This window comes from Piliocolobus tephrosceles, chromosome 14 (assembly GCF_002776525.5).
Source record: "Piliocolobus tephrosceles isolate RC106 chromosome 14, ASM277652v3, whole genome shotgun sequence".
Lineage (NCBI taxonomy): Eukaryota > Metazoa > Chordata > Mammalia > Primates > Cercopithecidae > Piliocolobus > Piliocolobus tephrosceles.
The window spans coordinates 91,352,395-91,370,006 of NC_045447.1; the positions used below are offsets into that span (position 1 = coordinate 91,352,395).

The window sequence follows — 17,612 nt, forward strand, 5'->3', positions numbered from 1 at the left end:
GAGAAGTGAACGCAGGAAGAACTACCACACACTTATAAGACCATCAGATCTCGTGAGAACTCGTTCACCATCATGAGAACAGCATGGGGAAACTGTCCCCATGATCCAATTACCTCCACCTGATTCCTCCCTTGACACATGGGGATTATGGGGATTACAATTCAAGATGAGATTTGGGTGGGGGACGTAGCCAAACCATGTCATATCCAGACCACTACAATATTCTTCCTGTTAGCAATAAGGCTGTTTCACTTTCTTGTCATTTGCGTGTTCACTGGGTTAGGACTTTTAATTTTCTTCAAAAACTTTCCCTTTGCATTCACAACTTGGCTGTTTGATGCAAGAGGCCTACCTTTTAGCCCATCTCTGGTTTTGACATGCACTTCTCTTTAACATTAATCATTTCTAGCTTTTGCTTTTGATTTAAAAGTGAGAGACATGTGCCTCTTCTTTTCATTTGAAAGACGTCTTTGGAGGGTTATTAATTGTCCTATTTTCAATATTATTGTGTCTCAGAGAATAGGGAGGTCTGAAGAAGAGGGAGAAAGGGAGGAGAATGTCCAATTTGTGGAGCAGTCAGAACGCACACATTTATTAATTATAACACATATAATCATAACGAAAAGATTGAAATATCGTGAGAGTTACCAGAATATGACACCGAGGCACTATGTGAGCACATGCTGTTAGAAAAATGGCACCAATAGACTTGCTTGATGCAGGGTTGCCATAAACCTTTAATTTGTAAAAAATGAAATATCTGCAATGCACAATAAAGCAAAACATTATAAAACAAGGTATGCGTATATATGAATTTACTACTTTTGATAGTCAGGAGAAACGGTATTATTCAAAATAAAATTTGCCCACAGTTACACAGCTAGTAATTAGTACTGCCAGTATTTATCTCAGGTTTGTTTCACTTTAGCATCTATGTTCATTCTGCTATCATATTGCTGTTGCGTAATCATAAACTTTAGGAATTGTTCCAGCAGGATAGCTTACCTGCAACATGCTTTTGTTTCTTTCTTATCTTTGTAATTTTTGAGAGACAGGGTCTTAATCGCCCAGGAGTGTACTGGCATGATGAATGCTCACTGCAACCTTGACTTCCCAGGCTCAATAATCCTCTCACCTCAGCCTCTCCAGTAGCTCAGACTACATGTGTGCACCACCATACCTGGCTAGTTTTTCAATATTTTGTAGAGACAGGGTCTCACCACATTGCCTAGACTGGTTTTGAACTCCTGAGGTCTAGTGATCCTCCTGCCTCAGCCACCCAAAGTGCTGGAATTATAATAGGTGTGAGCCACTGTGCCCACCCACTTTTATACAGACGGATGTTCCCTTTCCTCTGCTCCCTTAGACTTTTCAAGCTTATGCTCATTCCGTTTTCCAAACCTTTGAAGTTTCCTTGAAATTTCAACTACTAGTTTATTCTCAGTTTCCAACCAACTTTTTCCACACTAAATCTGAAAGGGAAAACAAAGGAAGCAATATCAGACTTTCGTAAGTAACTTCACATTCCAAACAGGCACCATGTAGAAGCATATGTTTTTTAATAGGCTCCATTTACATCAGTGAAAAGTTGAATGTGAAATTTATTTGGAATTATATTTATAATCAAAAAATATGTTGGAAAACTTACAGTTAATGTCTGTTGTGGAATGCTCTGGATGTTAGTTATTGGTTTGATAGTGGACTTTGAAGTTTATTATAATACAGATGTCTCCACACCATGGAATTTTAAAAATATTGACATTTAAAAACGGTTCTCTTAAATTTAAAAAAAATGCATGAAGTTGAAGCCAGCTGTTTGGTTTCCCTCCTTAGTCCACATTCCCTCCTTCCTTCTTCCTTGAGGTAATATCAATTTGGTGATATGTTGTGTATATTTCTAGTGCCATATTTTAAAAACTACTTCCTGTCCAGAAAATATATACTTGTGTTTTTAGTGCCTTACAGAAATGTTACACTGTTTCACCTTATTATGCTATGTTCTGTTTTCATTCAGATATTTGAAGTGTAACCATATACTGATACATAGGTCATTATTTTAATGATGTTACATGATTATATCAATTTGAAGAAAATTTTCTTATTTTTCTATTATTGAGATTGTTTTCATTTTCTTTTTTTTATAATAAAATCAGTGGTGTAGTGAACATCAGTGTCTTGAATGAATGTAGTAAACAATAAATGAATACACATGTGTAAACATTTCTCTAGGTATGGAACTAGGAGCAGAATTGCTAAGAAGAAAGTACATTTTCATTTTTACTAAGTTTTTGTCGAATTATTCTTCAGAGTTATTTTATCAATTTACATTCTACCAGTAGTGTATATGAGTTCCTGTTGGCATCATTTTCAACTGTTGATATTACTATACTTCTGATATTTTTGCAGTTTGTTTGTATTAAAAGATATTCTATGAATGTAATTTGTATTTTCTTGATTACTAGTAATGTCAAGTATCTTTTCCTCTGTTTATTGGTCAGTTTTTCCATTCGGTGAATCACCTGTTTACATTCTGTTCCTGTTTTCCTCTTGATTGCAACTTTCTTAATGATTTTTAGGATTTTTGAGTATGTAGTGGTTATAAACCCTTTGTCAAGTATATTACAGATATTTGCCAGCCTGTAGATTGTCACTTTTACCATACAAATATTTAAAATTTTGATTTTTTTCTATCAATTTTTTTCTACTATTTTTGTCTAAACAAAAACATATCCCTAAACAAATTAGTCTCTATCCTAAAGTGAAGAAGATATTATCTTATTGCCCTGTAGGATGCTTAAAGTCTGTTTTTGAGATTCCTTTTATATAAAACTAGAAAATTTTCTTGTATGTTTTAGGATAAATAATATGTCTGTTTCTTTTCTAATTTACATAAGCAAGATGAATATTGCCTGATAGTTCCTTTGTTAAGATATTTACATGGACATTTTTTTTTTTTACACATCTGTAGATTCTTAGATTAATGATACTAAATATTATTTGTTTTTCTTTCCCAGATAAGAAATCATTTTTCAGTCCCACTGTCTGTTTATGAAGGGGATACCTTATTGGGAACTGCCTCACCTGAAAATGAATTCAACATACCATTAGGATCTTACCGGTATTTTTTCTTTATCGTTTTGTTTACTCTGAGATCTCTTGTAGACTTTTTACTTTCTGATTTCACATGGATAACTTTGATCAAATCCATCCTGCTAATAGCTCATCTAACTTATGTAGGTTTCAGTGCACTTAGATCTTTAAAAAGAAGTATTATTTATTTATTGTAATAACTTATAGCAAGTACATTATATATACTTTTCTCTTAAATATAATTATATTTTTGTTGCAATATAAGCATCATAAGCAGAGTCATATGATTAAGAGTTTTTAAAATGTCTAATAGATGATGCCTGATGGTTTCTGAATTATACTATTATGAAGTAATTTTACTTCTCAAAGGTTTTATAATACAATTTTTTTGACATTCCTTTAGTAAACAGAATATTTTATCCTTTTCATATTTGTTCATTGTTCAGGGATGGAGTTGTAAATAGAAGTATGTACTACATTAATTTTAAATTTTTGAAGTAATTGAATTTGATACAAGATATGTTTTAAGAAAATATTAAAATTATAACAAAATATGAGCTAGTCTTATAGATTTATATCATAACAAGTAAGTATTAGTCAAGATATGTAATCTGGAATTGAAAATAATCTCTTATATGGAAATTGAACCCTATTGGAGAATAAAACTTTCCTCAGAATTAAGCATTGTAGTTTGTTTAAATACCATTTTAGAATACACACTAGAAATAGGTACTTACCTCAATGCTACAGAAGGATAGAGGCAGAACTGCAAACAGTGCTTACCTATTCCCTTGTCCAGAAGTTCAGAATGGGATCCTCAGTGCTCTGAAGACAATCTAGCAGTTTTAGGCACGTATTTTCACATAGATCGACCTGCTAAATCTAATGAATGTTTTATTGCTTAGTTCGGACTTGCTGAGGGAAAGAATTATGTTGTTGAGAGAACAACAAAATAGTCATTTACAATATCTGATCTTGCTCTAGAGATGATTTGGGGTGGGTTACAGGACTAGATTAAATATGGCATGTAAGATACATTTAAAAATTTCTGTGAAGAACTTTCATTTTCTTCTTGGATAATAAAAGTTAATGATACTCTACTTTTTAATACATTTCTGCGATATATTTTGTGTCTCTCTCCGTAGTAGAGAAAACAGTACCTTTATACTTTTTTCCAAGGCTGAATATTAATTTGTTACATGATAGTTAGTCCATCTTAATGAGAATTAGTAGTGATTAATTCATCTTAATCAGAATTGTTACTGATTGAGTACTTCATCTTAACTAGAACTATTAGTGACTAACCAGCTTGGATTTTTCATTAGGCATTTTTTTTTTTTTTTGAGATGGAATTTCGCTCTTGTTGCCCAGGCTGGAGTGCAATGGCAGGATCTCAGCTCCCAGATTCAAGCGATTCTCCTGCCTCAGCCTCCTAAGTAGCTGGGATTACAGGCATACACCACCACGCGCAGCTAGTTTTGTATTTTTAGCAGAGATGGGATTTCTCCATTTTGGTCAGGCTGGTCTCGAACTCACGATCTAGGTATTCTTTTACTCTAGTACTTCAGTGTAGGTGCACGTATATTTAAGATGTGAGGTCTTAACAGTTTTCTTTCTCTATTCTGTTTCTATTCTTAGATTAATGGTACAGATAAGTATAGATGCAGATAAATATAGGAAAACAATTTATATTTTATTAAAATATTTAAATAGAATTTAAATATACTGATTCTTTTATTCATTTAACAAACATTTATCAAGGTTTTCTATGGATGAGACACTCAATACCAAGAAGAATTGCATGTGGCTATTGCCATCAAAAGATAGATATATTACATAAATGTATGAAGTAGGAAACAGTGGGTTTTGGAGAGTTATAGAAAGTGTTACAGTTGCCAGCCGGGCACGGTGGCTCAAGCCTGTAATCCTAGCACTTTGGGAGGCTGAGACGGGCGGATCACGAGGTCAGGAGATCGAGACTATCCTGGCTAACACGGTGAAACCCCGTCTCTACTAAAAAAATACAACAAACTAGCCGGGCGAGGTGGCAGGCGCCTGTAGTCCCAGCCACTCGGGAGGCTGAGGCAGGAGAATGGCGTAAACCCGGGAGGCAGAGCTTGCAGTGAGCTGAGGTCCGGCCGCTGCACTCCAGCTTGGGCAACAGAGCGAGACTCCGTCTCAAAAAAAAAAAAAAAAAAGGAAGTGTTACAGTTGCCAAAAACTATGGAAAACATAAAAGGGATAAAAGGGATTAATGACTGACTCCTGGGCAAGATACATGAAGTACAGTAACATATGTAATATAGTAATATGGAGATTAGATGGAAAAGGCTAAGAGGAAGGCATGCATGAACAAAGATAAGGAAGCATGAAAGCATAGTGTTATAAGGAATACTTGGGAATTCATTGGAATGTAGAGTGCATGTTGGAAGATAAAATTTGAAAGATAATTTAAGTTCACAGTTAGATGGTTGCGCTCTCATTTTCTTGCTCCATTTTTATAAATTTTATCTCTGTCTATTAGTTTGATCTATTTTTTTCTTCTTGTCTCAGATCATTTGATGTTCTGTTTCAAGACCATTCACACTACTGTATCTTCTCATTTAAAACCTCCTGTCATTGAATATCTTTCTTCCCTGTTTTCTTCATTCATTCCTTGAACTTTCCTTTGACCTTTTATATTTCTCTTACTCGGATCTTCTCTTCAGAACACCCTTTTTGGGAAAATTGTCACTTCTGCAAACACCTTGCAGTCTGTCTAGAAAGAGCCAACCACTCTGCCCTCAGTCTACTCTATACGTGTGTTTTGGTACCTATCACAGGGCAGTAGTTACCTTTTAACATTACATTTCCCACCTGATTATGATCTTACTTGTTTGTTTGTTTTCAGTTTTGCCTTGTTGGTACATAATAGGTCCAATAAATGTTTTGATAAACTGGGTAAGTGTATTACCATTAGTTTAATTTGGAAAAAAATAAGGTTTTACCTTTAAGTGTTAAAGGTAAGAGTGGAAAATAGAATGAAAATTATAGAAGGAAGTAGAAGTAGAATAGGCTGTATCTGTTAACTCTTTTGACAAATAATTTATATGCTTCAGTCAGGGAAGAAGGAAGTCTAATATTGTGTCAAAGTCCAGGGTGCCAGTAGCTGGAAGTCACTGAAAAAGGACATGCAGAAAAGTGGGTAGAGTGGTTCAGTGTTCAGTCTAACAAGGTTAAGGTGCCATCAGAAATTATTACAGAAATACATCATAGATATTAAACATTTTAGGAGTAGAACTTAGGAAAATAATCAGGATTGGAGATAGTGTTGACTGTTCATCTATAAAGGACAGTGTCATAATTATAGCTAATAATTTTTACAAATATAAAAATATTTCTGAAATGTTTATTCTTGGCTACAGTGTGGGTTCAAAAATTATTAAATATAAAATATTGCTGAAATGTAGACAATGTAATATTCAAATATAAAGATTAACCATGTGACAACCAATAATTTTGTCACCATTTTCTTAAAACCACTCTTCTGCAATGACAACAAAAGCCAAAATTGACAAATGGGATCTAATTAAACTAAAGAGCTTCTGCTCAGCAAAAGAAACTACCATCAGAGTGAACGGGCAACCTACAGAATGGGGGAAAATTTTTGCAGTCTGTCCATCTGACAAAGGACTAATATCCAGAATCTACAAAGAACTGAAAAAGATTTATAAGAAAAAACAACCCCATCAAAAAGTGGGTGAAGGATATGAACAGACACTTCTCAAAAGAAGACATTTATGCAGCCAACAAACGTATGAAAAAAAGCTCATCATTACTGGTGATTAGAGAAATGCAAATCAAAACAACAATGAGATACCATCTCATGCCAATTAGAATGGTAATCATTAAAAAGTCAGGACACAACAGATGCTGGAGAGGATGTGGAGAAACAGGAATGCTTTTACACTGTTGGTGGGAGTATAAATTAGTTCATCCATTGTGGAAGACAGTGTGGTGATTCCTCAAGGATCTAGAACCAGAAATACCATTTGACCCAGCAATCCCATTACTGTCTATGTACCAAAGAACTACAATAAATCATTCTACTATAAAGACAGATACACACATATATTTATTGCAGTACTGTTCCCAGTAGCAAAGACTTGGAACCAACCCAAATGCCCATCAATGATAGACTGAATAAAGAAAATGTGGCACGTATACAGCATGAAATATTATGCAGCCATAAAATAGAGTGAGTTCATTTCCTTTGCAGGGACATGGGTGAAGCTGGAAACCATCATTCTCAGCAAACTAACACAGGAACAGAAAAACCAAACACCGCATGTTCTCAATCATAAGTAGGAGTTGAACAATGAGAACTCCTGGACACAGGGAGGAGAACATCACTCACTGGGGCCTGTTGGGAGTTGGGGAGCAAGGGGAGGGATAGCATTAGGAGAAATACTTAATGTAGATGATCAGTTGATGGGTGCAGCAAACCACTGTGGCATGTGTATGCCTCTGTAACAAACCTGCACGTTCTGCACATGTATCCCAGAACCTAAAGTATAATTTTAAAAAACCGCTAAAGCAGAAAAAAAAATAAAGTAAAATATCATACTGCTGTAAAAAACAAAAACAAAAACACTCTTCTGCATCTATGGCCCACATTTTAATAAAGTTAAATATCGATTGAAAACTTTCATTTGATTAATGTTGGAAAGCTTGTGATTATTTTTTCAATAGTAATTTTTTTTAGTTTATGAATTCAGTCATGGCATTTATTTCCTTTTAGGCCCACATATCCAGAAAAGCCAAATTCTTGCAGTTATATGTACAAGTCACAGATGATTCTATGTGGTTTGCTTTGCATATATAACTGATACGATTTATGTATTTTTATATGAAACCATTTATCTTATAAGTGTACTTTTAAGATAGTAAGTTTCTCCTCTTAAAAGTCAAACAACTTGATTAGCTTCCAGAAAGTTAAGGTGATATCTATTTATCTATCTTACTTATATCTAAAAAGTATATGAAAATATAAATATTTATTACAGTATTATGCAAGGAGGTAAGTTTGTTATTCTAAAGCTGTAATTATATAGTTTAATATGTTTTCCTTTAAAGCATTTTAAACTGTATCATTTAATCTCATGCAGATCATTCCTTTTTCTGAAGCCAGAAGATGAGGACTATCAAATGTGTGAAGGAATTGACTTTGAAGAGATTGTGAAAAATGATGGTGCCCTTCTAAAGAAGAAATGTAGATCTAAAAACCCTTCTAAGCAATCATTTCTCATTAATATTGTTCCAGAAAAAGATAATTTAACGTCTCTATCAGTGTATTCAGAAGATGGTTGGGATTTACCATACATAATACATTTGTGGCCACCTATCCTGCTCCGAAATCTTCTTCCTTACAAAATTGCTTATTATATACAGGTATCAGCAAATTGTTTTAGTGCCTTCCTGTTTTTGATTTTGTAGTTTCAGTTTTTTAAGATTAAGAACAATAAAAACTATTTTAAAGATCTAATAAAAATTAGAATACTAGTAAAATAGGTAATGCAGATACTCTTTTGCAACAAATATGAGAATTATTATTGAAATAACATTTAAGGACTAGACTTCAGTGGCAAAAAAAGCCAGCTACATTATATTGTATTCTTTTAGTGCTGATTTTCTTAAAATATTGTATACTTGGTAAAGTTGCTTTTTTTCTTACATACTCTTTGTTTTAACAGATGGTGTGGTTTCTTCCTGTTGTTATAACATAGCAATCCGTACATCTTAAGGTTTTATGTGAATATTTCATTTGCGAGGCTTATCAGATGGAAGAAAGTAGTTCTTCCTTGTCATCTATTATAACTTTATTTTACCTTTAGAATTACCATTTGTTTGCTTTTTAAAAAAACAGGTTTCTCTCTGTTGCTCATACTGGAGTGCATAGCTCACTGTAGCCTCAAACTTCTAGGCTCACGTGATCCTTCCTCCTCAGCCCCCTGAGTAGCTGGGACTACAGATGCATGCCATGCCTGGATAACTTTTTTTAATTTGTAATTTTGTAGAGACAGGGACTCACTATGGCTTGTCTTGAGCTCTTGGGCTCAAGTGATCCTCCTGCTTTGGCCTCCCAAAGTGCTGGAATTACAGGCGCAAGCCAGTACACCCAGCAGTTTACACTCTTCTGATACATGTCTCTTTTGGAGGAAAAAGTTTACATATTTATGGTTTTAAATGTGCATTTCCATATTGAGTAACAAATTATCATAATGATTAAGAATTTGTACCTTGCTGTCAGATTTGAAATTGCATCCTAACTCTGGCACTTGCTAGCTGTATGTTCTTAAGCAGGCTTTATTGCTTTTGTAAGTCTTTTGTTGTAGTCTATAAAATGAGAATAATAATAAAATTTGCTTGGTTAAGACATGGGGGAAATCAAATCAGATTGTATATGTAAAGGATTTGGTACGGTGCCTGACAGACAAGGGTTGCCATTTATTTATCACTCTAGCACTACCACCACCATTGTTATTTTGTGGAATATTATTTAACTTGTAAAAAATCAAGAACTCCTTACTTTTGCTTTAATTAATTTAAAATCATGAGATGAAGAGATTCCTATATTATAATAATAGGAAGAGAACAAGATAGAGATGCTGGAAAAACTGGTGAGATATTTAGATGTACTGTCAATTTATGTTTCTATTCTCATAGAACTTTTAATTGGATGCTTTTAGTGATCACATTCTGTCTGCCAGTTTCCAAAGGATATGATCAGTCTTTAGAAAGACAATTGAGCCATGGTGACAATTGAGCCATGGTATGGGGAAGGGACTAGAGGGGAAAAGAGCAGTTAGGAGACTCTTAAACTGAGAAATCATATAGTGACATGAACTAAGATAATAGAAGGGTGGGTCGAGGGAAATGAACAGCTTGGAGAGATACATATGATGTAATAATATAAACAGTGATTGGAAATGGGTGATGAGGGATTGTGGAGGTAGTAGGGATTGCTTATTTTGGATTACCATCAGTTTTTGCCCACATTTTACATTGTTTTGTTGTTTTCAAAACAAAAATCACTAGTGGTTAAGATTGTCTTTTTGTTGTTGTTTTACCAATTGTAGTGTTTTATGTTTATAATTTCCAGGGGAGTTTCCCATTATGTTATTTAATCTAATCTTCACAGTTTGTCCTTTGAAGTAAGTCATTTAGACCATTTTACAAATACAGTAGCTCAAATCTCAGATTAAATCCTGTGTAGAGGTTTACACATTTGACAAAGTTAGAACTTGAATGTAAGTCTTCTGACTTGTTCTGATAGGTGCTTCAAAAGCATTTTGTGCAGCATTTGGAGTAAATAAATAGAATTTTGAGGCATATTATTCTGCAACATTAAAATTTTTTTTTTTATTACAGGGAATTGAAAATTCAGTTTTTACTCTAAATGAAGGACATTCAGACCAGATTTGTACTGTACAGTTGGATAAAGCCAGGCTACATTTAAAATTACTTGACTATCTCAATCACAATTGGACAAGTGAATATCACGTAAAACCTAATCAGCAAGACATTAGTTTTGTCAATTTTACCTGTGTTACAGAAATGGAAAAGACTGATTTAGATATTGCTGTCCATATGACTTATAATACTGGTCAGACAGTTGTGGCATTTCATAGTCCTTACTGGATGGTCAACAAAACTGGTCGCATGTTACAGTACAAAGCAGACGGAATTCATCGAAAGCATCCACCTAATTATAAAAAGCCAGTTCTCTTTTCTTTTCAGCCAAATCACTTTTTTAATAACAATAAGGTATGCATTGTTTATTCTGTTTTTCCCTTGTTTTTATCTGCTTGTCGCTATTTAGTTTTAAAATTCTGAGGAATAAATATTATGAAACTTGGATAGAAATAACTTGTTAAATATTTGAGGCCAAAAAGATTAGAATTTAATATTATAAAGGTTTAGTGCATTAACAGTGCAATATTTTGTTTATGCTAAAAACTAATTTTTATCAGTTTAAGCAGGAATTTTTAAAGGTACCTAAATTGTGATGTATTTGGAATATGTTTTCCTAGGTTCAACTTATGGTAACTGATAGTGAATTGTCTGATCAGTTTTCAATTGATACTGTTGGTAGTCATGGAGCTGTTAAATGTAAAGGCCTGAAAATGGACTATCAAGTGAGTTCATTCTGTGCTTATCAAGAAACTTTTATTTTAAATGTTTCTATTAACTACTTAATTAAATTTTATAAGGATGTTATGATACATAACAGTTTTTGAACTGTTAATTTTGTTTTTCTTAGGTTGGTGTCACTATAGACCTGAGCAGTTTTAACATTACTAGAATTGTGACATTTACCCCTTTTTATATGATTAAAAACAAAAGCAAATACCGTTTATCAGTGGCTGAAGAAGGAACTGATAAATGGCTCTCTCTTGATTTGGAGCAGGTGGGTAGATGAATTTCAGAAATATACCTCTTTGGATTCTATTTTCTCCTTAATGTTAGATACCTAAAGTCACCATGTAATGTTTTAATTCTCCCCTTACTCCAGTTTTGTTTTAGTTTCATGAATCTTCATTGAATATTTGTGCCCGGCTCTAGATAGATGGCAAGGTTCAATTTTTAATAATTAGATAACTAGGAATGCCCAGCTTGTTAAGGGAGGTAGATGTTTAACAATTACTAACCACTTTGGTTAAATACAGCAGCCAAAGACTAGATAAGGTATAAATGTATCAAAGAGACGGAAATTATTTATTCTCTCTAGGAAGCTATTAGGAATGCCTTCAGAGAGTAGGTTAAGCCAGACTCTTCTCTAGTTATTTGAGGAGAGTAGTAACTTAGAAGAAATGTTGATTCTGTGCCATCATTAAACCTTTGAATAAGAGTTTTCTGAATGACTGACAGAGGTTGATGGAATATTTTATTTTTGAAGAACTTTTATTCTAAAAGTTAGGATTAGAGAAGTGTTTGCTGTTTCTATTCATTATTCCTTTTTGCATATAAAACCATCCTTGTTGGGATTATTCTTGAAGTGTATTCTTTAGCATTTCCTTTAGGGCTGGTTTTGAAGGTAAATACCATCGGTGTCTCTAGAAAAATCTCTCTGGCTAGAGCACAGTGAGAGGGACAGTGATCGGGATATGAAACCCAGGCGTTCCATGGGGCAACGGCAACCCCCTTTGGGTCCCCTCCCATTTTATGGGAGCTCTGTTTTCATTCTATTAAATCTTGCAATTGCAAAAGAAAGAGAGAGAAGAGAAGAGGAGAAAATAGACAGACAGATAGATAGATAGATAGCAAAAGAAAGAGAGAGAGAAGAGAAGAGGAGAAGATAGATAGATAGATAGATAGATAGATAGATAGATAGATAGATAGATCGGTCGATCGATCTCTCTGGCTACCTTCACAGTCTTTCTTCTCTTTGTCTTTGATGCTCTGCGGTCATGCTGCTATATGTCTATATGTGGTTTCCTTTTATTTACCCTGCTTGAGGTGCTTTACTACTAGATCTGTGGATTAAAGTATTTCATGCTTTCTGTAAAATTTGCTACTACTGTCTCTTTAAATATTGCCTCTCCTCCGTTCTTCCATTTTTCCCATCTAAGCCTTTAAATCAGACATGTTGGACGTTCATACTCTATCCTCCATGTCTCTTAATAGCTCTTTTATATTTTCCAACTCTCTTTGCTTCATTCTGGGTAAGTTCTATATATACATCTTTCAATTTTTTTTTACTTTTGCTGTGTCAGAACTACTATGTAAGTCTTCAACTGAGTATTTGAATAATTCTAGTTCTTATTCCCAGAAATTTCACCTTTTTTCAAGTCTATTCATTCTTTCAACAAAATATTTTTATGTGACTTGCAATATACTATTTAAAGGCACAAGTTCCCATCTTTGTGTAGTTTACATTTCAGTGGGTATAAGGGGGAAACATTAATAATCCCATAATCGATTAGTATATAGTATGTTTCAAAGTGACAAGTCTAATGTGGGAAAGTCTAATGTAGGATAAGGGATATTAAGAGTTCGAGAGCCAGGGGTGGTCTCTAATTTTACGTAAGGTGACTCATTGGAGTCACATTTGAACAATGACTTCGAGGAAATGAGAAAGTTAGCAATTGTCAAGAGCTCAGCCGAGGAGGAGAGAGCTGAGCTGCCAGGTGTTGGAGTAGCTGATTAAGACAAGCCACAATGAAAGTAACAGTCAAACCTTTAATCGCTTACTGTGATAGTAAAGATTGAGCATCCTTAATCTGAAAATATGAAATCAAAAATGCTCCAAAATTCGAAATATTCCAAAATCTAGAACTTTTCAAGTGCCAACATGATGCCACAAGTGAAAAATTCTACATCTAACACTTTATTTTTTTCACTTTCTTAACTGTCATTTTTTTTAACTGTTAAGTACTTTATGTGTAAATAAGTGTAAGAAAATGATTGTTTATTGGTAACACAAATTGAGAGTCAGGAATGATGGTGATGCCACACAGCCACAGATTGTCAACATGGGTGGTTAAGATAGTGGCACATTCTCTTTCTGATGGTACAATATGTACAAACTTTGTTTCATGCACAAAATTATTCAAATATAGTATAAAATTACTTTTGGGCTATGTGTATAAGGTGAATGTGAAACATAAATGAATTTTATGTTTAGACTTAGGTACCATCCCCAAGATATCTCATTATATGTATGCAAATATTCCAAAATCCAAAAGAAGTCCAGAATCTGAAACACTTCTGGTACCAAGCATCTCGAACAGGGGATACTCAACCTGTGTAAGCAGGAGGCTAAATCAGAGAAAGCACAATTACCACCTATTCTGGAATGGCATTGGACAAGGGTCAAGTGGATCAGCACAAGACATGGGGCTTGTCTCATTGTCTGTGAAACCTTGAACAGTGTCCGGCATTTTTATGGACCTGGGGGATGGAGTAGGACAAAGGGGAGGAGCTAGGAATGAGCACTGAGAGTAAACAAAAAGTGTCTTCACTTTTTGTGAAGTGACTATACCCTTGTTTTAAACTGATCATCTGTGTCCCAGTTCTCAGCTCAGGCTCTTCCTGTCTCCCTGATAAAGAGGTCCTGCAGGAGCTCCCAAGGAAGGCCTCTGCCGCAAAGCTCTCATAAAGAGCCTCCAAATGAAGTGCCTGGGCTAGGAATGCAGACATGGGTAAAAGCTTTGGGACAGGGTTGCTTGAATCCTTAAGACTGCAGTGCCCTGGCTGTGCACAAAGTCAGGTTATATTCCTAAGCATGTCTCATATCTTGTTCCATTAATTCCTTTTTATGGTTGAATAAAACTGTCTTTAACAAGCTAAGATACTTAACTATAACAACCAGGTTCTGCTACATTGTCCTCAAGTCATGTAATGATGATCAGGTATCACACATGAGCAGTCTCATTGAAATATATGAAAGGATCAGTCTGGTCAGGAGTTGACTTAATAGCTTACAGACAAGGCTGTTCTTCGTTCTTGTTCTTTTAGCTCTGTTTCTAGATTCTTTTGTCCAGTCTTCTTTCTGGTACCTTGACTATCTCCTGTTCTTTTAGTTTGGTTTCCAGATCACTCATGTTGAAGTTATTTCATAAAATTCCGAACTTCCTTCCTACTCTGAACTTTGAATACTACTTTTACTTTTTTACCCTTATTTGACAACCAGATGCTAGATTTAATACATGTTCTGAGTTACCATTTTTGTGTACTTTGACTTCTGCCTAATTTCCAATGTTCATACCTGATTTTGATTTTTAGTAACTGAATGTACACTTGTTTTAAACCTGATCTGTGTCCCAGTTCTCAGCTCAGGTTTCTTGCTGATTTTTCAACCCTTCTCTGTAAGATCATGACCACATTAAAGTCTCTTTTCTCGCCAGCAGTTCACTTACCATAGCTCTTCAATTTGCTATCCACTGCTTCTTGAGTGCATAGTGCTGACAAGTGACAACCCATCTTCAAGTTGAAAGTTTACAGCTGTTTAAGCAACCCAATAACTACAGCAGTGTTAAAAGAGATTTTTTTAAAGTTCAAGTATACTCTGATGGGAATATTAAGATGATTTATGTATTTATGGTGAAATCTGTTTATTTTTATAAACATATATAATGTATATTTTAGTGTATCCCCTTTTGGCCTGAGGATGCTTCTAGTAAACTTCTTATTCAAGTTGAAGGGAGTGAAGATCCTCCCAAAAGGATATATTTTAACAAGCAAGAAAATTGTATTCTATTGCGTCTGGATAACGAGGTAAGTGGTTTTGTTTGTGTGTGTGTGTGTGTGTGTGTGTGTGTGTGTGTGTGTGTGTGTTTGGCATATGTCATTAGAAAAGCTAAAATATACTGACTGGTATTTTATTTATTTTTTGTATCAAATAATTACTTCTGTTGATTTTTCCTCTTTCCCCAAAAATGAACAAACATTTCTTTTTGTAAAAGGAAACAGAGATCTAAGATAATTTAATTGTTATATAAAAAGTTAGTTGGAATGCCTGGAATACTAGAATATACCACATCTGGAATGTCATCTGTCTGTAATACAGTGATTGAGATTATAGATTTCCAGAAATGCAATACAAAATTCTGAATTGTTTTCTCAATCATCCCAAAAATTAATTATCAAGTTATGAGTAGTCTGTTCTTAAATGTTATTAGTTAATATTCTTGGGAAAATGATTATATTAAAAATGTTTTCTTTTTCTTTCTTCTAGCTTGGAGGTATTATAGCAGAAGTGAATTTGGCCGAGCATTCTACAGTTATTACATTTTTAGATTATCATGATGGAGCAGCTACATTCCTCTTAATAAATCACACAAAGAATGAACTTGTTCAATACAATCAAAGGTAAGATTATCACAAATACAGTAACTCTTGATGGTGTAAGTCTAGATGATGAGGCATGGTTTTTATGATCATTTCTTAAGAATATAAACACTGATAATAGCATTGTAGCTATATAAAATGATGTTCCACTAAAAAATGTATTTGAAGTATGTAGGGGTAAAACTGACTTGATATCTACAATTTATTTTGAAATGCTTCAAAGAAAGAAGAATGGAAGAGGTGAAGCAAGTGTGGCAAAAGCTTGTTCATTGTTGACTCTGATGAGGACTGTCAGAGTTTGTTGTGAGTCTGAATTTTGTCTATTTAATAGAGGGTAAATATGTAAAATCTCAGATTTTTTTTTTTTTTCAAACAGTAGGTACCTTCTTGTTGAGGTGTCTAGGGGAAGGGACTGCTTCCTTAAAGGCTATAATTGAATCTTCATGGTTTAGGACTACTCTTAAACATCATTGATTTTAATTTGCTGTGATACCGTATCTTCTTAGTGCTACTACAGCTTATGCAAGTTTCTGATCCTCTACTTAGTAGTTCCAGGTTGTCTTGAATTTAGTTTGTTTGCTTTCTTTCTTTATTTTCACCTGTTACTTTTCAACAAGCACATATTTATCATTGCACTTACACTTTCCTTCCACTGCCAACTGTACAACTTCTTATCATTGATTAAAATCAAACAGACATTGCGTAAAGACTACAGGGCTGGACTAGCAAGTACCTAAAAGTCGTTTTGGGTAGCATTCTCTCATCTATTTAAGATGTTAAGAAAGAGGAATGCCTGTTTTCTTAATTATCCACGTTATAAAAATGATAAATTGTTTCTAACCATGTGTGTGCAAGTGTCTTTTTAGTATAATGACTTCTTTTCTTTTGAGTGGATACCCAGTACTGGGATTGCTGGATCAAATGGTAGTTCTACTTTTAGTTCTTTAAGGAATCTCCACCCTGTTTTTCATAGTGGTTGTGCTAGTTTACCTTCCCACCAGCAGTGTGAAAGTGTTCCCTTTTCACCACACCCATATCACATCTATTTTTTTTTTTTTTAATTATGATCATTCTTGCAGGAGTAAGGTAGTATCTCATTGTGGTTTTAATTTGCATTTCCCTCATAATTAGTGATGCTGAGCTTTTTATATATGTCTGCTGGCCATTTGTGTATCTTCTTTTGAGAATTGTCTGTTCATGACCTTAGCCCACTTTTTGATGGGATTATTGTGTGTGTGTGTGTGTTTTTTTCTTGCTGATTTGTTTGAGATCCTTATAGATTCTGGATATTAGTCCTTTGTCAGATGCATAGTTTGCAGATATTGTCCCATTCTGTGGGTTGTCTCTTTACTCTGCTGATTATTTTTTTTTGCTGTGCAGAAGGTTTTTAGTTTAATTAGGTCCCATCTCTTTTTATTTTGTTTCATTTGCTTTTGGGTTCTTGGTCATGAACTCTTTGCCAAAGCCAATGTCTAGAAGAGTTTTTTCAAAATTATCTTCTGGAATTTTTATGGTTTCAGGTCCTACGTTTAAGTCTTTGATCCATCTTGAGTTGATTTTTGTATAAGGTGAGAGATGAGAATCCAATTTTATTCTTCTACATGTGGCTTGCCCATGATCCTAGCACTTGACGATCTCCCAGAGTAGGAGATAGTCAAGGTACCAGAAAGAAGACTGGACAACAGAATCTG

General features: G+C 34.4%; 1 protein-coding gene across 1 annotated transcript in view; it reads left to right on the top strand.

Moving 5' to 3' along the window:
- Positions 1 to 17,612, top strand: part of VPS13A (vacuolar protein sorting 13 homolog A) — a 235,165-nt gene that overhangs the window by 146,271 nt on the left and 71,282 nt on the right. Inside the window, exons 43-49 of the mRNA XM_026453057.1 lie at positions 3,015 to 3,118; positions 8,238 to 8,520; positions 10,501 to 10,896; positions 11,163 to 11,267; positions 11,393 to 11,539; positions 15,220 to 15,348; positions 15,809 to 15,942. Coding sequence (XP_026308842.1) covers positions 3,015 to 3,118; positions 8,238 to 8,520; positions 10,501 to 10,896; positions 11,163 to 11,267; positions 11,393 to 11,539; positions 15,220 to 15,348; positions 15,809 to 15,942 — 1,298 coding nt within the window. The remainder of the gene's footprint in view (positions 1 to 3,014; positions 3,119 to 8,237; positions 8,521 to 10,500; positions 10,897 to 11,162; positions 11,268 to 11,392; positions 11,540 to 15,219; positions 15,349 to 15,808; positions 15,943 to 17,612) is intronic.